Source organism: Geotrypetes seraphini, chromosome 12 (genome assembly GCF_902459505.1).
Source record: "Geotrypetes seraphini chromosome 12, aGeoSer1.1, whole genome shotgun sequence".
Classification (NCBI taxonomy): domain Eukaryota; kingdom Metazoa; phylum Chordata; class Amphibia; order Gymnophiona; family Dermophiidae; genus Geotrypetes; species Geotrypetes seraphini.
In genome coordinates, this window is record NC_047095.1 from 54,411,001 (window position 1) to 54,424,788 (window position 13,788).

Sequence of the window (13,788 nt, forward strand, 5' to 3'; positions counted from 1 at the left end):
GAATTGCTTCTGAGCAATATAGCTTGGCCTTCCTGCTAGTAATGAAATCAATTCCACGAAATAGTATGGCACTTGGCCATATAGAATATTAAAAATCATAATAGAAAGCTTAAAATAAATCCTTGCATTTACTGGCAACCAGTGTAATTTAATGAAATATGGTGTAATTCTATCATATTTAGAGATGGAAAAAATTACCCTCGAAGCAGTATTCTGCACAGTTTGTAATCTTTTCAACAATCCTTTAGCACATCCTAAATAAACAATATTATCCCAGGACAAGCAGGCAGGTATTCTCACTAGTGGGTGATGTCATCAGACAGAGCCCCGGTACGGACGTCTCACAAGCACGTGTTGCTTGTAGAAACTTAAAAGTTTCTAGATGCCCGCACCGCGCATGCGCCGGTGCCTTCCCGCCTGGAGGTCCGGGCGTGTCTCCTCAGTTCTTTTCTTTCCGCGGAGCTGAGAAGTTCAACTTCATCATGCGCTAGCTGAATTCAGTTAAATTTGCCTTCCTTGTCCGCGTTTTCGCTTTCTTTTAATTACAGTTAACAGTACTTTTCTTTTTCAGTAAAAAAAAAAAAAAGAAGATTATTTCCTCCGGTGGGTCGAACGGGCCGGCCACGTGGCTCAGGCCCACTGGCTTCGACCTCGCGGCGGAGATTTTCCGGCCTATGTCCCGGCCAATCACCGGGTTTAAAAAGTGCAGCAAGTGCCAACGCGCGATTTCACTCACGGACCCTCACCGGCGCTGTTTGCAGTGTTTGGGCCCTGACCACATTCCGAAATCGTGCAGGCCTTGCTCTACCCTTACGGCACGCTCATTCAAGCGGCGTTGCCTATTGTGGGAATCGATGTTCAAGATGGACGCAGCTAAGGATCCCTCAGCCTCCACTTCATCTGATACCTCCCCGGTTCGGGCGAAACCGGTATCGACCCCTCCTGCATCGAGTGTGGTGAAACCGGCATCGTTCATCCCGACACCATCCACGAGCTCGACGTCGGTGCCTGCCCCGGTATCCTCGGTTCAGGTACCTCTTCCTTCCACAGTGCCACCAGTGGTCATCAAAGTGCCGAAAGCTACTAAGCAGAAGCACTCGACCTCGAAGGAGCGCGATGACCGTGCAGGAGGACCCCCTTTCGGTGCGGATCCCTCCTTATCGGCTTCGCTACGGTCCATGCTGGAAGCTCAATTCGTTGAGCTCATGCAGACCATCGGACCCGGGCTCATCGCTGCCATACAGGGTGACCTCCCGGTACCGGTCCAAAGGGGCGGTCCGCCCCCTCCCCCTCCTCCACGCCGTTCGACCTCGAAAACCGACGAGGACGAACGGGGGAGGGCGGCGATGCCCATGCGGCAAGCCTCGCTTACCGATATGCCGCCATTAGAGCCCATTACGCCTCCGCGCCAACATGGGACCAGACCTCCGATCGATACTCAAAGCCCTGGGCATAGTCAGGAAGAGTTCTTCCGTACTCCTTACCAGACTTGGGTAGCATCGCAAGAATCCGCATCGCAACCCCAGTTGCGATCCACCGCTTCCAGCCCTATCCACCACTTGGGGGCCTCGGGAGACCATGCGATGCACAGACGATCCCGATCCCCGTCTCGCCACCGAGACGGGCACCGATCAAGACACTCATCCTGGCACTCTTCACGCCATTCGGAGGTGTCACCGCAGAAAAAACTGCAACGTATGGGATACTCCTCATCAGAGGTGTCCCCTCCGGAGGGACCGGAGTACGAGGAGACACCCGTACCCGATTCTCCTTGCCACTCCCCGATGTCCATGGACCCGGAGGCCTCCTCCTCCTCCAGCCCGTCCCACAGACCGACGCTGGCGGATCAATTGTCTTTCTCATCATTCCTCCGACAAATGGCGGATGATCTGGATGTGACCCTTGACACGGGCTCCCGATACTCCAAAGAGTATCTGGACACCATGCATTTACCTAACCCTCTAACGGAGTCGCTTCGGCTCCCCCTGCATAAATTGCTGGATCAGACCTTCATGCAGTGTTTCGAAACACCGTACTCCATACCGGCGATTCCCAGCAAACTCGATGCTCGATACCGCATCGTGCACCATAAAGGGTTTGAGGGCCCTCAACTCTCCCACCAATCCCTACTGGTCGAGTCCTCTCTTAAACGCTCTCATCCCTCCCAGGTCTACGCCTCTGTACCGCCGGGCCGAGAGGGGAGAACGATGGACAAATTTGGTAGAAAATTCTATCAAAACTCCATGATGGCGTCACGGGTGCTGAACTACAATTTCTTTTTCTCTTCCTATCTGGAGTTCTTCTTGCCGGTGCTCCGCAAGTTCACTCCGTTCATAGACACCCAAGCTCGATTCGAGTTCGAGGAAGTGGTAGCCTCCCTCTCCCAATTACGCCTCCAGCTGATGCAATCCTCCTTCGATGCATTCGAACTCTCGGCACGTGCTGCCGCAAGTGCGGTAGCCATGCGTCGCCTGGCATGGCTCCGTACAATCGATATGGATCCCAACCTCCAGGACAGACTCGCCAACGTACCATGTGCGGGAGCTGACCTGTTCGATGAGTCTATCGAAACTGTTACCAAGAAGCTGTCGGATCATGAAAAATCTTTTCAATCCATCCTGCGGCCCAAACCCAAACCTCAACAGTCTCGACCTTCCAGGCCACCCCCGATTTACCAGCGGCGTTACATGCCCAGACAAACGCCTGCTGCGAGACAACCTGCGAAGAGACAACCTCCCCAGAAGTCTCAGCAAAAACCTCAGCCACCGGCTGCACCTAAGGCTCCCCAGCCCTTTTGACTCCCCTCCCGGGAGCATAACCGACACCGTTCTGCACTCAGCCTCTCCCATAGGGGGCCGCCTCCATCTTTTTTACCATCGATGGGAGGCCATAACCACGGACCTATGGGTCCTTACCATCATAAGAGAAGGATACTCTCTTCAATTCCATCGGGTCCCCCCCGGACCATCCTCCAAGAGAGTATCCTTCAAGCTCGACGCAGACCGCCCTTCTTCTTCAGGAAGTCCAAACCTTACTTCAGCTTCGGGCTGTCGAGCCGGTCCCGTCAGACCAATTGAACCGAGGGTTTTACTCCCGGTACTTCCTCGTCCCGAAGAAAACGGGCGACCTGCGACCCATTTTAGACCTTCGGGCCCTCAACAAGTTTCTGGTCAAAGAGAAGTTTCGCATGTTGACTTTGGCTTCTCTATACCCCCTCCTCGAGCAGAACGACTGGTTATGCTCCCTGGATCTCAAGGAGGCCTACACTCATATCCCCATTCACCCGGCCTCCCGAAAGTTCCTCAGATTTCGGGTGGGAAATCTGCACCTACAGTATCGAGTGCTACCATTCGGCCTATCTTCGTCCCCCAGAGTCTTCACAAAGTGCCTGGTGGTAGTGGCTGCGGCACTCCGGGACAGGGGTCTACAGGTGTTCCCATACCTCGACGACTGGCTCATCAAGGCCCCGTCAGCCCCAGAGGTCACTTCGGCGACCTTGGCTACAACCTACTTCCTCCAGAATTTGGGCTTCGAGATCAACTTTTCCAAGTCTCATCTACAACCCACCCAGTCCCTCCCCTTCATCGGAGCGGTCCTGGACACCACCCGACTCCGAGCATTCCTGCCTCTGCAACGCATGGAGTCTCTTCTTCATCTCTGCCAGTCGGTGTCTTCTCGCCAAACCCTACCGGCGAGACAACTGATGGTGCTCCTGGGCCATATGGCCTCCACAGTACATGTGACACCCTTTGCCAGACTCCATCTCAGGATCCCCCAGTGGACCCTGGCATCACAGTGGAATCAGACGCCCGATCCACTATCCAAACACATCTTAGTCACACCTGCTCTTCGGCAGTCTCTACTTTGGTGGATGACCTCTTCGAATCTATCCAGAGGTTTGCTGATGCACTCTCCCCCCCATCAGAAAGTTCTCACAACCGATTCGTCGAATTATGCATGGGGGGCCCACCTGGATGGTCTCCGCACCCAAGGATTCTGGACCAGTGCGGAAAGACTACACCAAATCAATCTACTGGAACTCAGAGCCATCTTCAATGCGCTCCAAGCTTTCCAACACCTACTTCACGACATGGTGATCCTCATTCGCACAGACAATCAGGCCGCCATGTATTATATCAACAAGCAAGGAGGCACGGGCTCGGCCCTCCTTTGCCAGGAAGCTCTACGAGTCTGGGACTGGGCGGTGCGCCACAACGCCTTCCTCAGAGCAGTCTACATTCAGGGGGAGAACAACGTCTTAGCAGACAAACTGAGTCGTCTACTACAACCGCACGAATGGACTCTCCATTCCAGCCCCCTTCACCAAATCTTCACACAGTGGGGGACGCCTCAGATAGACCTCTTTGCGGCTCCCCACAACTCCAAACTGCCTCAGTTTTGCTCCAGGATCTACACCCCTCATCGCCTCGAGGCAGATGCTTTTCTACTGAACTGGGGGAAACGATTTCTATATGCGTTCCCACCATTCCCGCTGATCCAGAAGACTCTGGTCAAGCTGAAACTCGAACAGGCCACCATGATTCTAATAGCTCCTCGGTGGCCCAGACAACCTTGGTTCTCCCTCCTACTTCAACTCAGCAGCAGGGAACCAGTACCACTTCCAGTGTTTCCTTCACTACTTACTCAACATCAAGGATCACTGCTTCATCCCAACCTGCAGTCTCTCCACCTGACAGCTTGGTTCCTCTCAACGTAACCCCTCACCAATTCTCTCAAGAAGTGAGGGAGGTCTTGGAAGCTTCCAGGAAGCCCGCCACTCGACAATGCTACTCCCAGAAATGGACTAGATTCTCCTCATGGTGTGTTTCTAAATCAAAGGAACCTCAGCGAGCTTCCTTATCCTCCGTGCTGGACTATCTCCTACACCTATCTCAATCCGGGCTCAAGTCTACATCCATACGAGTCCACCTGAGCGCTATTGCGGCGTTCCACCAGCCCCTACAAGGGAAACCCCTCTCGGCCCATCCGGTGGTCGCCAGATTTATGAAAGGACTCTTCCATGTTAACCCTCCTCTCAAACCACCCCCAGTAGTTTGGGACCTCAATGTAGTCCTTTCCCGTCTCATGAAGCCCCCGTTTGAACCACTCAACAGGGCCCCTCTTAAGTATCTCACCTGGAAAGTGCTTTTCCTGGTAGCCCTTACGTCCGCTCGCAGAGTCAGCGAACTCCAGGCATTGATGGCGGATCCACCATTCACAGTATTCCATCATGACAAGGTGGTCCTCCGCACTCACCCGAAATTCCTGCCTAAGGTGGTCTCAGAATTTCATCTCAACCAATCCATTGTACTTCCAGTATTCTTCCCTAAGCCCCATTCTCACCACGGAGAATCGGCCCTTCACACTCTAGACTGTAAACGTGCGTTGGCTTTCTACCTGGATCGCACCAAGCCACACAGAACCACTCCTCAACTTTTTGTCTCCTTCGACCCTAATAAGTTGGGAAGACCCGTATCAAAGCGCACCATCTCTAATTGGATGGCGGCTTGTATCTCTTTCTGCTATGCCCAGGCTGGATTATCACTTCCTTGTAAGGTCACAGCCCATAAGGTCAGAGCAATGGCAGCCTCAGTAGCATTCCTCAGATCAACACCAATCGAGGAAATTTGTAAGGCTGCCACCTGGTCCTCGGTTCACACATTCACCTCACATTATCGTCTGGATACTCTCTCCAGACGGGATGGACAGTTTGGCCAAACAGTATTGAAAAATTTATTCTCTTAAGTCGCCAACTCCCCCTCCATCCCACTGAGGTTAGCTTGGAGGTCACCCACTAGTGAGAATACCTGCCTGCTTGTCCTGGGATAAAGCAATGTTACTTACCGTAACAGTTGTTATCCAGGGACAGCAGGCAGCTATTCTCACGTCCCACCCACCTCCCCTGGGTTGGCTTCTCAGGCTAGCTACCTGAACTGAGGAGACACGCCCGGACCTCCGGGCGGGAAGGCACCGGCGCATGCGCGGTGCGGGCATCTAGAAACTTTTAAGTTTCTACAAGCAACACGTGCTTGTGAGACGTCCGTACCGGGGCTCTGTCTGATGACATCACCCACTAGTGAGAATAGCTGCCTGCTGTCCCTGGATAACAACTGTTACGGTAAGTAACATTGCTTTACTGTAGTCTATCTGGGGAAAAAATAAGCGATAGAACCGCAAGTGCAAAAACTGACCTAATCAGAATATTTCCGAACTACTTGCAATTTCCTTAAAAGAAAAAAAAAATATTTTTTTACTAACCAGATTAACTTGATGCTCCAAACTCAAGAAATTATCTAATTGAATGCCCCAAACTCTAGTTTATAATCTGTGAACATAAGAATTGCTGCTGCTGAGTCAGACCAGTGGTCCATCGTGCCCAGCAGTCCGCCTAGGTCAAAGACCAGTGCTCTAAATGAGTCCAGCCTCACCTGCGTACGTTCTAGTTTAGCAGGAGCTTGTCCAATTTTGTCTTGAATCCCTGGAGGGTGTTTTCCCCTATAACAGTCTCCGGAAGAGCTTTCCAGTTTTCTACCACTCTCTGGGTGAAGAAGAACTTCCTTACGTTTGTACGGAATCTATCCCCTTTCAACTTTAGAGAGTGCCCTCTCATTCTTCCTACCTTGGAGAGGGTGAACAATCTGTCTTTATCTACTTTGTCTTGAGTCCCTGGAGGGTGTTTTCTCTTATAACAGCCTCCGGAAGAGCTTTCCAGTTTTCTACCACTCTCTGGGTGAAGAAGAACTTCCTTATGTTTGTACGGAATCTATCCCCTTTCAACATTAGAGAGTGCCCTCTCATTCATTCTACCTTGGAGAGGGTGAACAATCTGTATGCACCACCCAAACTAAACTAAACCTTAAAATTATATATCGCATCTTCTCTATAAATATAGAGCTCGACACGGTTTACAAAAATGAAAAACCAGAGTCCCCTAGACCCGCCCCCCAGGCCCACCCCAGCCCCGCCTCCGATCCCACCCTTCCCTGCCTGCTATCATCAGGCAGGACATCAGCGCATGTGCGGATAATAATAATAATAATAACAGTTTATATACCACAGGACCGGTTTACAATGATTAAAAATGCTACAAATTGAGTAGGACTGACAAGTTAAAACTAGTGGATAAAACTCAATGATGTCACACACATGCGTGACATCATCGTGTCGAATGCGCAGATACCCTGCTGCCCGAAGGAAAGCTTTTCAAAACCCTGGACAAAGTGCCTAAGGCCCTGACCTATCTTCTTACTGGATACAAGAAAGAAAACTTACAGAAGGTAGAAAATCTAATTAAGATATTTAATCCATAACCATTCCAGCACAAAACATTTAGAATAAGTAGCTTGGAACTCAGGGAACTCCTTACAGGTAACATTATGACCACAACAAAGGTAAACTGTTTGGTCATCCAAAATTGACCATCATTTTATTAACTGAGACTTTCCGTGACAGAAGATATATTTTAAAAAAAAGAAACAACTCGTATAGTCCAAAATAACAAGATTTTAAAAATGAATTCTTCCTGTGTCAAAGAGGGAACACATGCCTCACCATTCATTTGAAGTATGTGAGGCTGTTAAAGGCTGCTCTGTGGTTGGAGATTTTGAGGCAACCTTTAAAGTAATAAACTGAACTCTCTAGGCCTTGGAAAGGCATCATTAAACCGAATCAGGCTTGAGTGGCAGGTCCAGGTTCAACTTTTATAGGCTTCTGGACCCCCGGAGCTCTTTTAAAACAAAAAGTCAAAGAACGTGCCCCTAACCACGCATGTGTTGACTAAAGACCCTTCCTTTTATATAAATATTTTCTTATGGGTTTTGGTCATCATGAAACATTCCAAAAATGTATAACGCCTTTCCCCGTTAGCCCCCTATCCCCCCCTCCCCCCCCCACACACACATTTTCTGCAAAATATGATAATGGCCTGCAAGATGTAATTACATTGTGGTAATTTTGAAACCACAAATTGCAGGAGCACATTTTTATTTTAATACTAGCTGATGCCCCGGCGTTGCACGGGTATTTAATTATAGCAATAACACTGTAAATGGATTCAAATAAAGATACTTTATAGTGGTGAATGAAATTATTTTTTTACAGCTTAATAAAAAGTACAATATTCAAATGATAATGTGAAATATTTGACAAAATGAATACAATACAACTAACGCAAAACGTGATTATAAACAACAATTTTAGTTTCACCTCCTGGAGCAAGAACATATAAATTATTGGGTGAACCCAGCCTTGAGCAAGCAACATAGAGTTGTGGGCCGCGAGACCCCCAGAACATATCACCCCAGGTAGTGAGGGATCAGCATACCAAGTTTCGTTCAAATCGGTCAAGCCGTTTTTGCGTGATCGCGGCACATACACACACACACACACATACATACACACATACATACCTCCGATTTTATATATATATATATATATATATATATATATATATATATATATATAGACTAAAAAGAAAAGTCATTCCGTTTGAATTAGAAAAGCTGTGAGCAGCTTTTAGGACCCGCGAAGAGTGACTGAATTGAAAAGTACAGTATAAGGAAAGCCTATGGGCTCCTTTTTTATCAAGGCACGCTACGGGGGTTAGCGCGTCGGACATTTCATCACGCGCTAACCCCCGCGGTAGCCTAAAATCCTATCGCCTCGTCAACGGAGGCGTTAGGTACTAGCGCGGCAGGCGGTTTAATGCGTGGTATTCCGCCCATTAAACCGCTACCGCGCCTTTGTAAAAGGACCTCTATATTTAAGAAACGGATAACAAGAAGTTCCGTGAGGGAAAAACTTGCAGGAAATGCACAGAGAGACAAAAAAAAAAATTGTTTTAAGCCTTTTATTTTTACACAATAGCTGCCAACTTTTATAAAAATGGGTAAGTACAGTAAAAAAAAAAAACAAAAAAACACTATAATTAATGAACATAAGCGGATGGTCAACTCCGTCTTTAAAATGTGTTTATGCTGGATGAGGTTTCAAGGACATCTGTGTTGAATTAGAATCCCACAATATCTGAGACACCAAGAAAAGCAACACGGATACACTATTATTTTTAAAATCTGCCATCAGACTTCACCTCTGTTTAACCTCTTATAAGTAAAAATCTTTAAAAAAAAAAAAAAAAAATAGTTAAAACCTATAATTGTACCTATATACTGTTATACTTATTAGAGACCTAATTCTTTCACCTACAGCTTAATTAGTGAAATGATTAAGGCCACAACAGAAAAAGAGAGAAAGACGCTTGTATTTGCGCAGCTTTTTTAGACTTGAGAAGTGCCAAATACACCATTAAGAGTATTGATGTAATCTAGGGTTCAGGGATCAGTCTTTGATGACCCAAAGGACAAACACTGGCGTGGTGGCCTGTGTTCGGCGTTTGTTCTCAGCATCTTGTAAGCTCAATCATGGAGGTAATCAATATTGCTGACACTGATGTCTCAAAGAAGGCATTGATCCCCTCCCCCTAAAACTCCTGGCAGCCAGCTGACCTTTCCCACTGTCATTAGAGGGAGCGCATCCACTTTCTTTTCCTCTTAGGGATTCCTCTTTTTCAGGTTTGGGTTGGAAAATGCTGTGCCCATAAAGAATGCATCCTGAATTAACCCTATCCACATAAAACCTGTGAAATAGCGTCTACAGTAGAGTTGATTTACGTGTGTTAAAAACATTTTTTTGTGTGCGTCTTGCTAAATATTTATACCTATTAATTTCTGAAATGAAATGAACATGCCCAAAACTTGGCCAAAATACCCCAAAATTGAAACAGAAGATTTTTCCCTTCACACGCAAGTCTGTTCTCTTCTGGCAATAAACTCCCGGATTATATATATATATATGGTTACCAGTCGTTTGGGAACACCTGGATGTCCTCTTTTTAGAGGACTGCCTGGGCTCCCTGACGGACTTTCCAAAACCTGGCATTTGTTCGGGTTTTGGAAAACTCCAACGAGCTCCAGCCACATCTGAAGAGCCTCTGAGCATGCGTGGATGACGTTGCAGACATCCGCACATGCTCAAGGCCCTCCAGACATGGCTTTGTGGGGGCGGGGCTGGAGGCGGAACAAGGTGGGAATGGAGTGGGGTCATTTTCCCCAGAGAAAAATATGGTAACCCTATATACAGTATATGGCAACTGAAGTTGCTCATGCAAATTTAAGCAGATTGCTGATTTGCTTGCAGAGCTTAATTGGTTGCAAGCCAATCAGCACTGATCATTTTCACTTAACAAGCAATTATCAGTAATAATTAGAATCCTATAAAGGTTTGTACATGCAGATTCTTCTGTGTGGATCTCAAAAGGGGGTGTGGTCAGGAGAGGAGCATGGGCAGGTTGTGGGGGTGTGGTCAGGGGAGGAACATGGGCAGGCTGCAGGCATTTCTAAGTTAAGCACACACACACAGAATATACTTCTCCCTCCGTATTCGCAGTTTCAGCAATCGCAGTTTTCGATTATTTATGGTTTTTAGCTTGCTGGCTCCTTCCCCCAAATTACGTCAGCTTGCATAGAGAAATCGCTGATTCCCAGCATATATACTCCGCTCAGAGATATGAAACTCAAAAAAGGAAGGCTAAAAGCCACCTTTGTGAAAAGAGTTCACCTTCCAGTCATTGCGATGTTTACAACAGATCACTCTCCAAGACTAGATGGAAATTTTGTATCAGATGATTCAATAAAGTTAATTGCAACTGTTTCAATAGGCAATAGCTTTAGAAATTCTTCAATTGCTTCCAACAATCATAGTATGCATAGGATACATTGACAAAAAATAGATGCATGTAAATAAAGGCACTTAGCTTATAGCATATATAACTTATTGAATCATTTGATACAAAATTTCCATCTAGTCTTGGAGAGTGATCTGTTGTAAACATCGCAATGACTGGAAGCTGAACTCTTTTCACAAAGGCTTCTAGCCTTCCTTTTTTGAGTTTCATATCTCTGAGCGGAGTATATATGATTTGACCACTCTCTGTAGACAGTATTCTATTTTTGGAGTCGGTCTATTTGTATATATTGAACTATTTTTCTGACTTCTCATCACAAATTGATCCCTGGTTTTCTAAGGAAAGGTTATGTATAAGTTAAACATTTGGCTTGGATGGTCTAAGTTATACTGGCTTTTCCATGTCTAGGGTTACCAGATGTCTGGATTTCAGGACAGCTTTTCCGGGTTTTGAAAAGCCTCCCTCAAAATCACTGTTGGACAGGAGGGCAACGCGACACGCATGCCCTCCTGCCCAACCAGAGCAGGCTGCAGGGGGCGGGACTGGGACGTGATGGGTATGGGGTTGGATGGAACTGGGCAGGCCTGGGGGCGGGTCTAAGGAGGTCCGGATTTTTCAAACAGAAAATCTGGTAACCCTAGAGAAAGTACCTGTGTATAATGTATATAGCACTGCATACATCTGGTAGCATTATAGAAATAACGAGCAGTAGTCTTTTTCCTAATGATTTTTCTAATGATCTTCCTTCAGATTATAATAGGTGAGTTGTACCGGATCCGCTTCATGAAGGAAAAATCCCATTCCTTTATCCAGAACCCATATATCTCAGCTCTCTACAAGCAAGTTGGCTGCTTCGCTTTTGGCTGTGCCATCAGCCAGTCCTTCACGGATATTGCCAAAGTGTCTGTCGGCCGCCTCCGCCCCCACTTCCTGGCAGTCTGCGACCCAGATTTCACTGAGATCAATTGCTCTGTGGGTTATGTGGAAGATTATGAGTGCAGAGGTCTGGCAAGCAAAGTTATGGAAGCCAGGTAAAAAAAAAAATTAAATGTCTGGGGACCGATATTCAGTGTAAGATAACTATACAGGTAGAGGTCAATATTCAAAATGATTTAACTGCCAGATGGCTGTGATTTAAAAAAAGTGGCAGCCGTGAGTTCCTGCAGTCTCGCAAGACTGCAGCATGTACTCATGGCAAACAACAAAGGGAAAAAATCAAACACAGTCTGCAGTGAATAGAACGCAAACCAAAACAAAGAAAACTGCAGACAGGTTTACAAAGATGCAGGGCTAAATTTATTAAACCAAAATCATGAATGCGGTTAATGTTACCACTTTGAACGAAACCAAAGGACCCGACACGGTCCATATTTCAGTAAACACGCCTTCATCAGGGGTTCGAGGTGGATAAGGTATCGAATCAAACCGCAAACAAAAACTTAGCCTTTGAAAGAAACGACAACAGCAATTAGACAATCTCTTGGAATACTCCGCCATGGCGAATAAAAAAAAACAAACCTCATGGCAGCCATTTTTGATTGTGGCTATGCAAGGGGCAGGAGCGTAAGAAGATCACTCTTGCCTGCTTCACTGCTAGACCACCATGATTGAAAAGTAAGCTCCGGTAGGCAGGGGTGGTTCAGAGCCAGCCCTAAAAATTATTTGTGATTTATTATTTTTTTTTTTTTTCTGATTCGTAAGGGGCCTATGAACCTAACCCTGTAAATACGGAGGGGGGAGTGTATCGAAGAGCAGATGAGCTCCACAGGACGCTCTAGGGAACCTGTCTGCCCTTAGCGATTGAAAGCACAATATTGAAACACCACCCCCTACTGGCAGCTTAGAGGGAACCGTGATGTTATTATGTAATTAGTTCTGAGCTTGCTGCATGTAGCTACCAAAGATGAAAATATTCCTAAAAACAGCAGACTAAAGTAAATCAAAGACTTTGAAAATGGACCTCGTGGGGAATGTATAGTTAACTTAAGTGTATTTTATTAACATAGAGGGGATAATTTTTGAAAAACTTTTCCAATGTGAAAAGCACGTCTCCAATGTGAAAAAGAGTTCGTATGAAATTGCATCTTTTGATACTGCTCATTGATCACTTTTGTGATCTATAAGGTATTTGAAATTAATAACTATATATATATGAGTTTAAGTAGGAGTAGGGTTGCCAGATTTTACAACACCTTAGACCTGCCCCCCGCTGCCTGTTTGGTCGGGCATGAGGCAATCCTCGCATGCGCCTGTAGAAGCTTAATACTCCTACTTTAGGTTACCAGATGTCTGGATTTCCTCGGACATGTCCTCCTTTTGAGGACATGTCCGGGGGTCTGGACAGCTTTTCAAAACCCGTCACTTTTGTCCGGGTTTTGAAAAGCCTCCTCTCAATCGCGTTGGGCAGGAGGCAATCCGTGCATGCGCGGATTGCCTCCTGCCTGACCAAAGCAGGCAGCGGGGGAGGGGGATGGGGGGGGGCAGAGCTAGGACAGGACTGGGGTGTAGATGGGTGGGCCAGGGGGCAGGGCCAGGGGGCAGGTCTAGGGTGTCCGGATTTTACAATTGTAAAATCTGGCAACCCTACTCCTATTTAAGCTCATATATATATTTATTCATTTAAAACAGGCAGTGGGGGGCGGGGCTAGTGTGGGCTTGGGGGCGGGGATGGAGGAAAATCTGGCAACCCTTTCTACAGTATTTAGAACCACTATGAGTTAAAGTTGTGAGGCTTTACTAATACGAAACAGAATATGTTGGAGTGCACCATGTCTAGAACAGGTTCTTTTTGAATTCTGCTGCACGACTCATATTCCGTAAGAGCCGCTATTCTCACATTACCCCTCTCCTCAAGTCATTTCATTGGCTCCCCGTCCATTTACGAATACAGTTTAAACTCCTCTCGCTGACTTACAAGTGCACTCGCTCTGAAGCCCTCCCCACCAATATCTCTCCTCACTTATCTCTCCCTATGCTTCCCCCCTATGATCTCCGCTCATCGGGCAAGCCCATTTTATCTGTACCCTTCTCTTCCACTGCCAACTCCA

At 46.9% G+C, this 13,788-nt stretch overlaps 1 protein-coding gene across 1 annotated transcript in view; it reads left to right on the forward strand.

Annotated features, from left to right (window-relative positions):
• Positions 1 to 13,788, forward strand: part of PLPP3 (phospholipid phosphatase 3) — a 124,332-nt gene that overhangs the window by 85,377 nt on the left and 25,167 nt on the right. Inside the window, exon 3 of the mRNA XM_033916693.1 lies at positions 11,492 to 11,772. Coding sequence (XP_033772584.1) covers positions 11,492 to 11,772 — 281 coding nt within the window. The remainder of the gene's footprint in view (positions 1 to 11,491; positions 11,773 to 13,788) is intronic.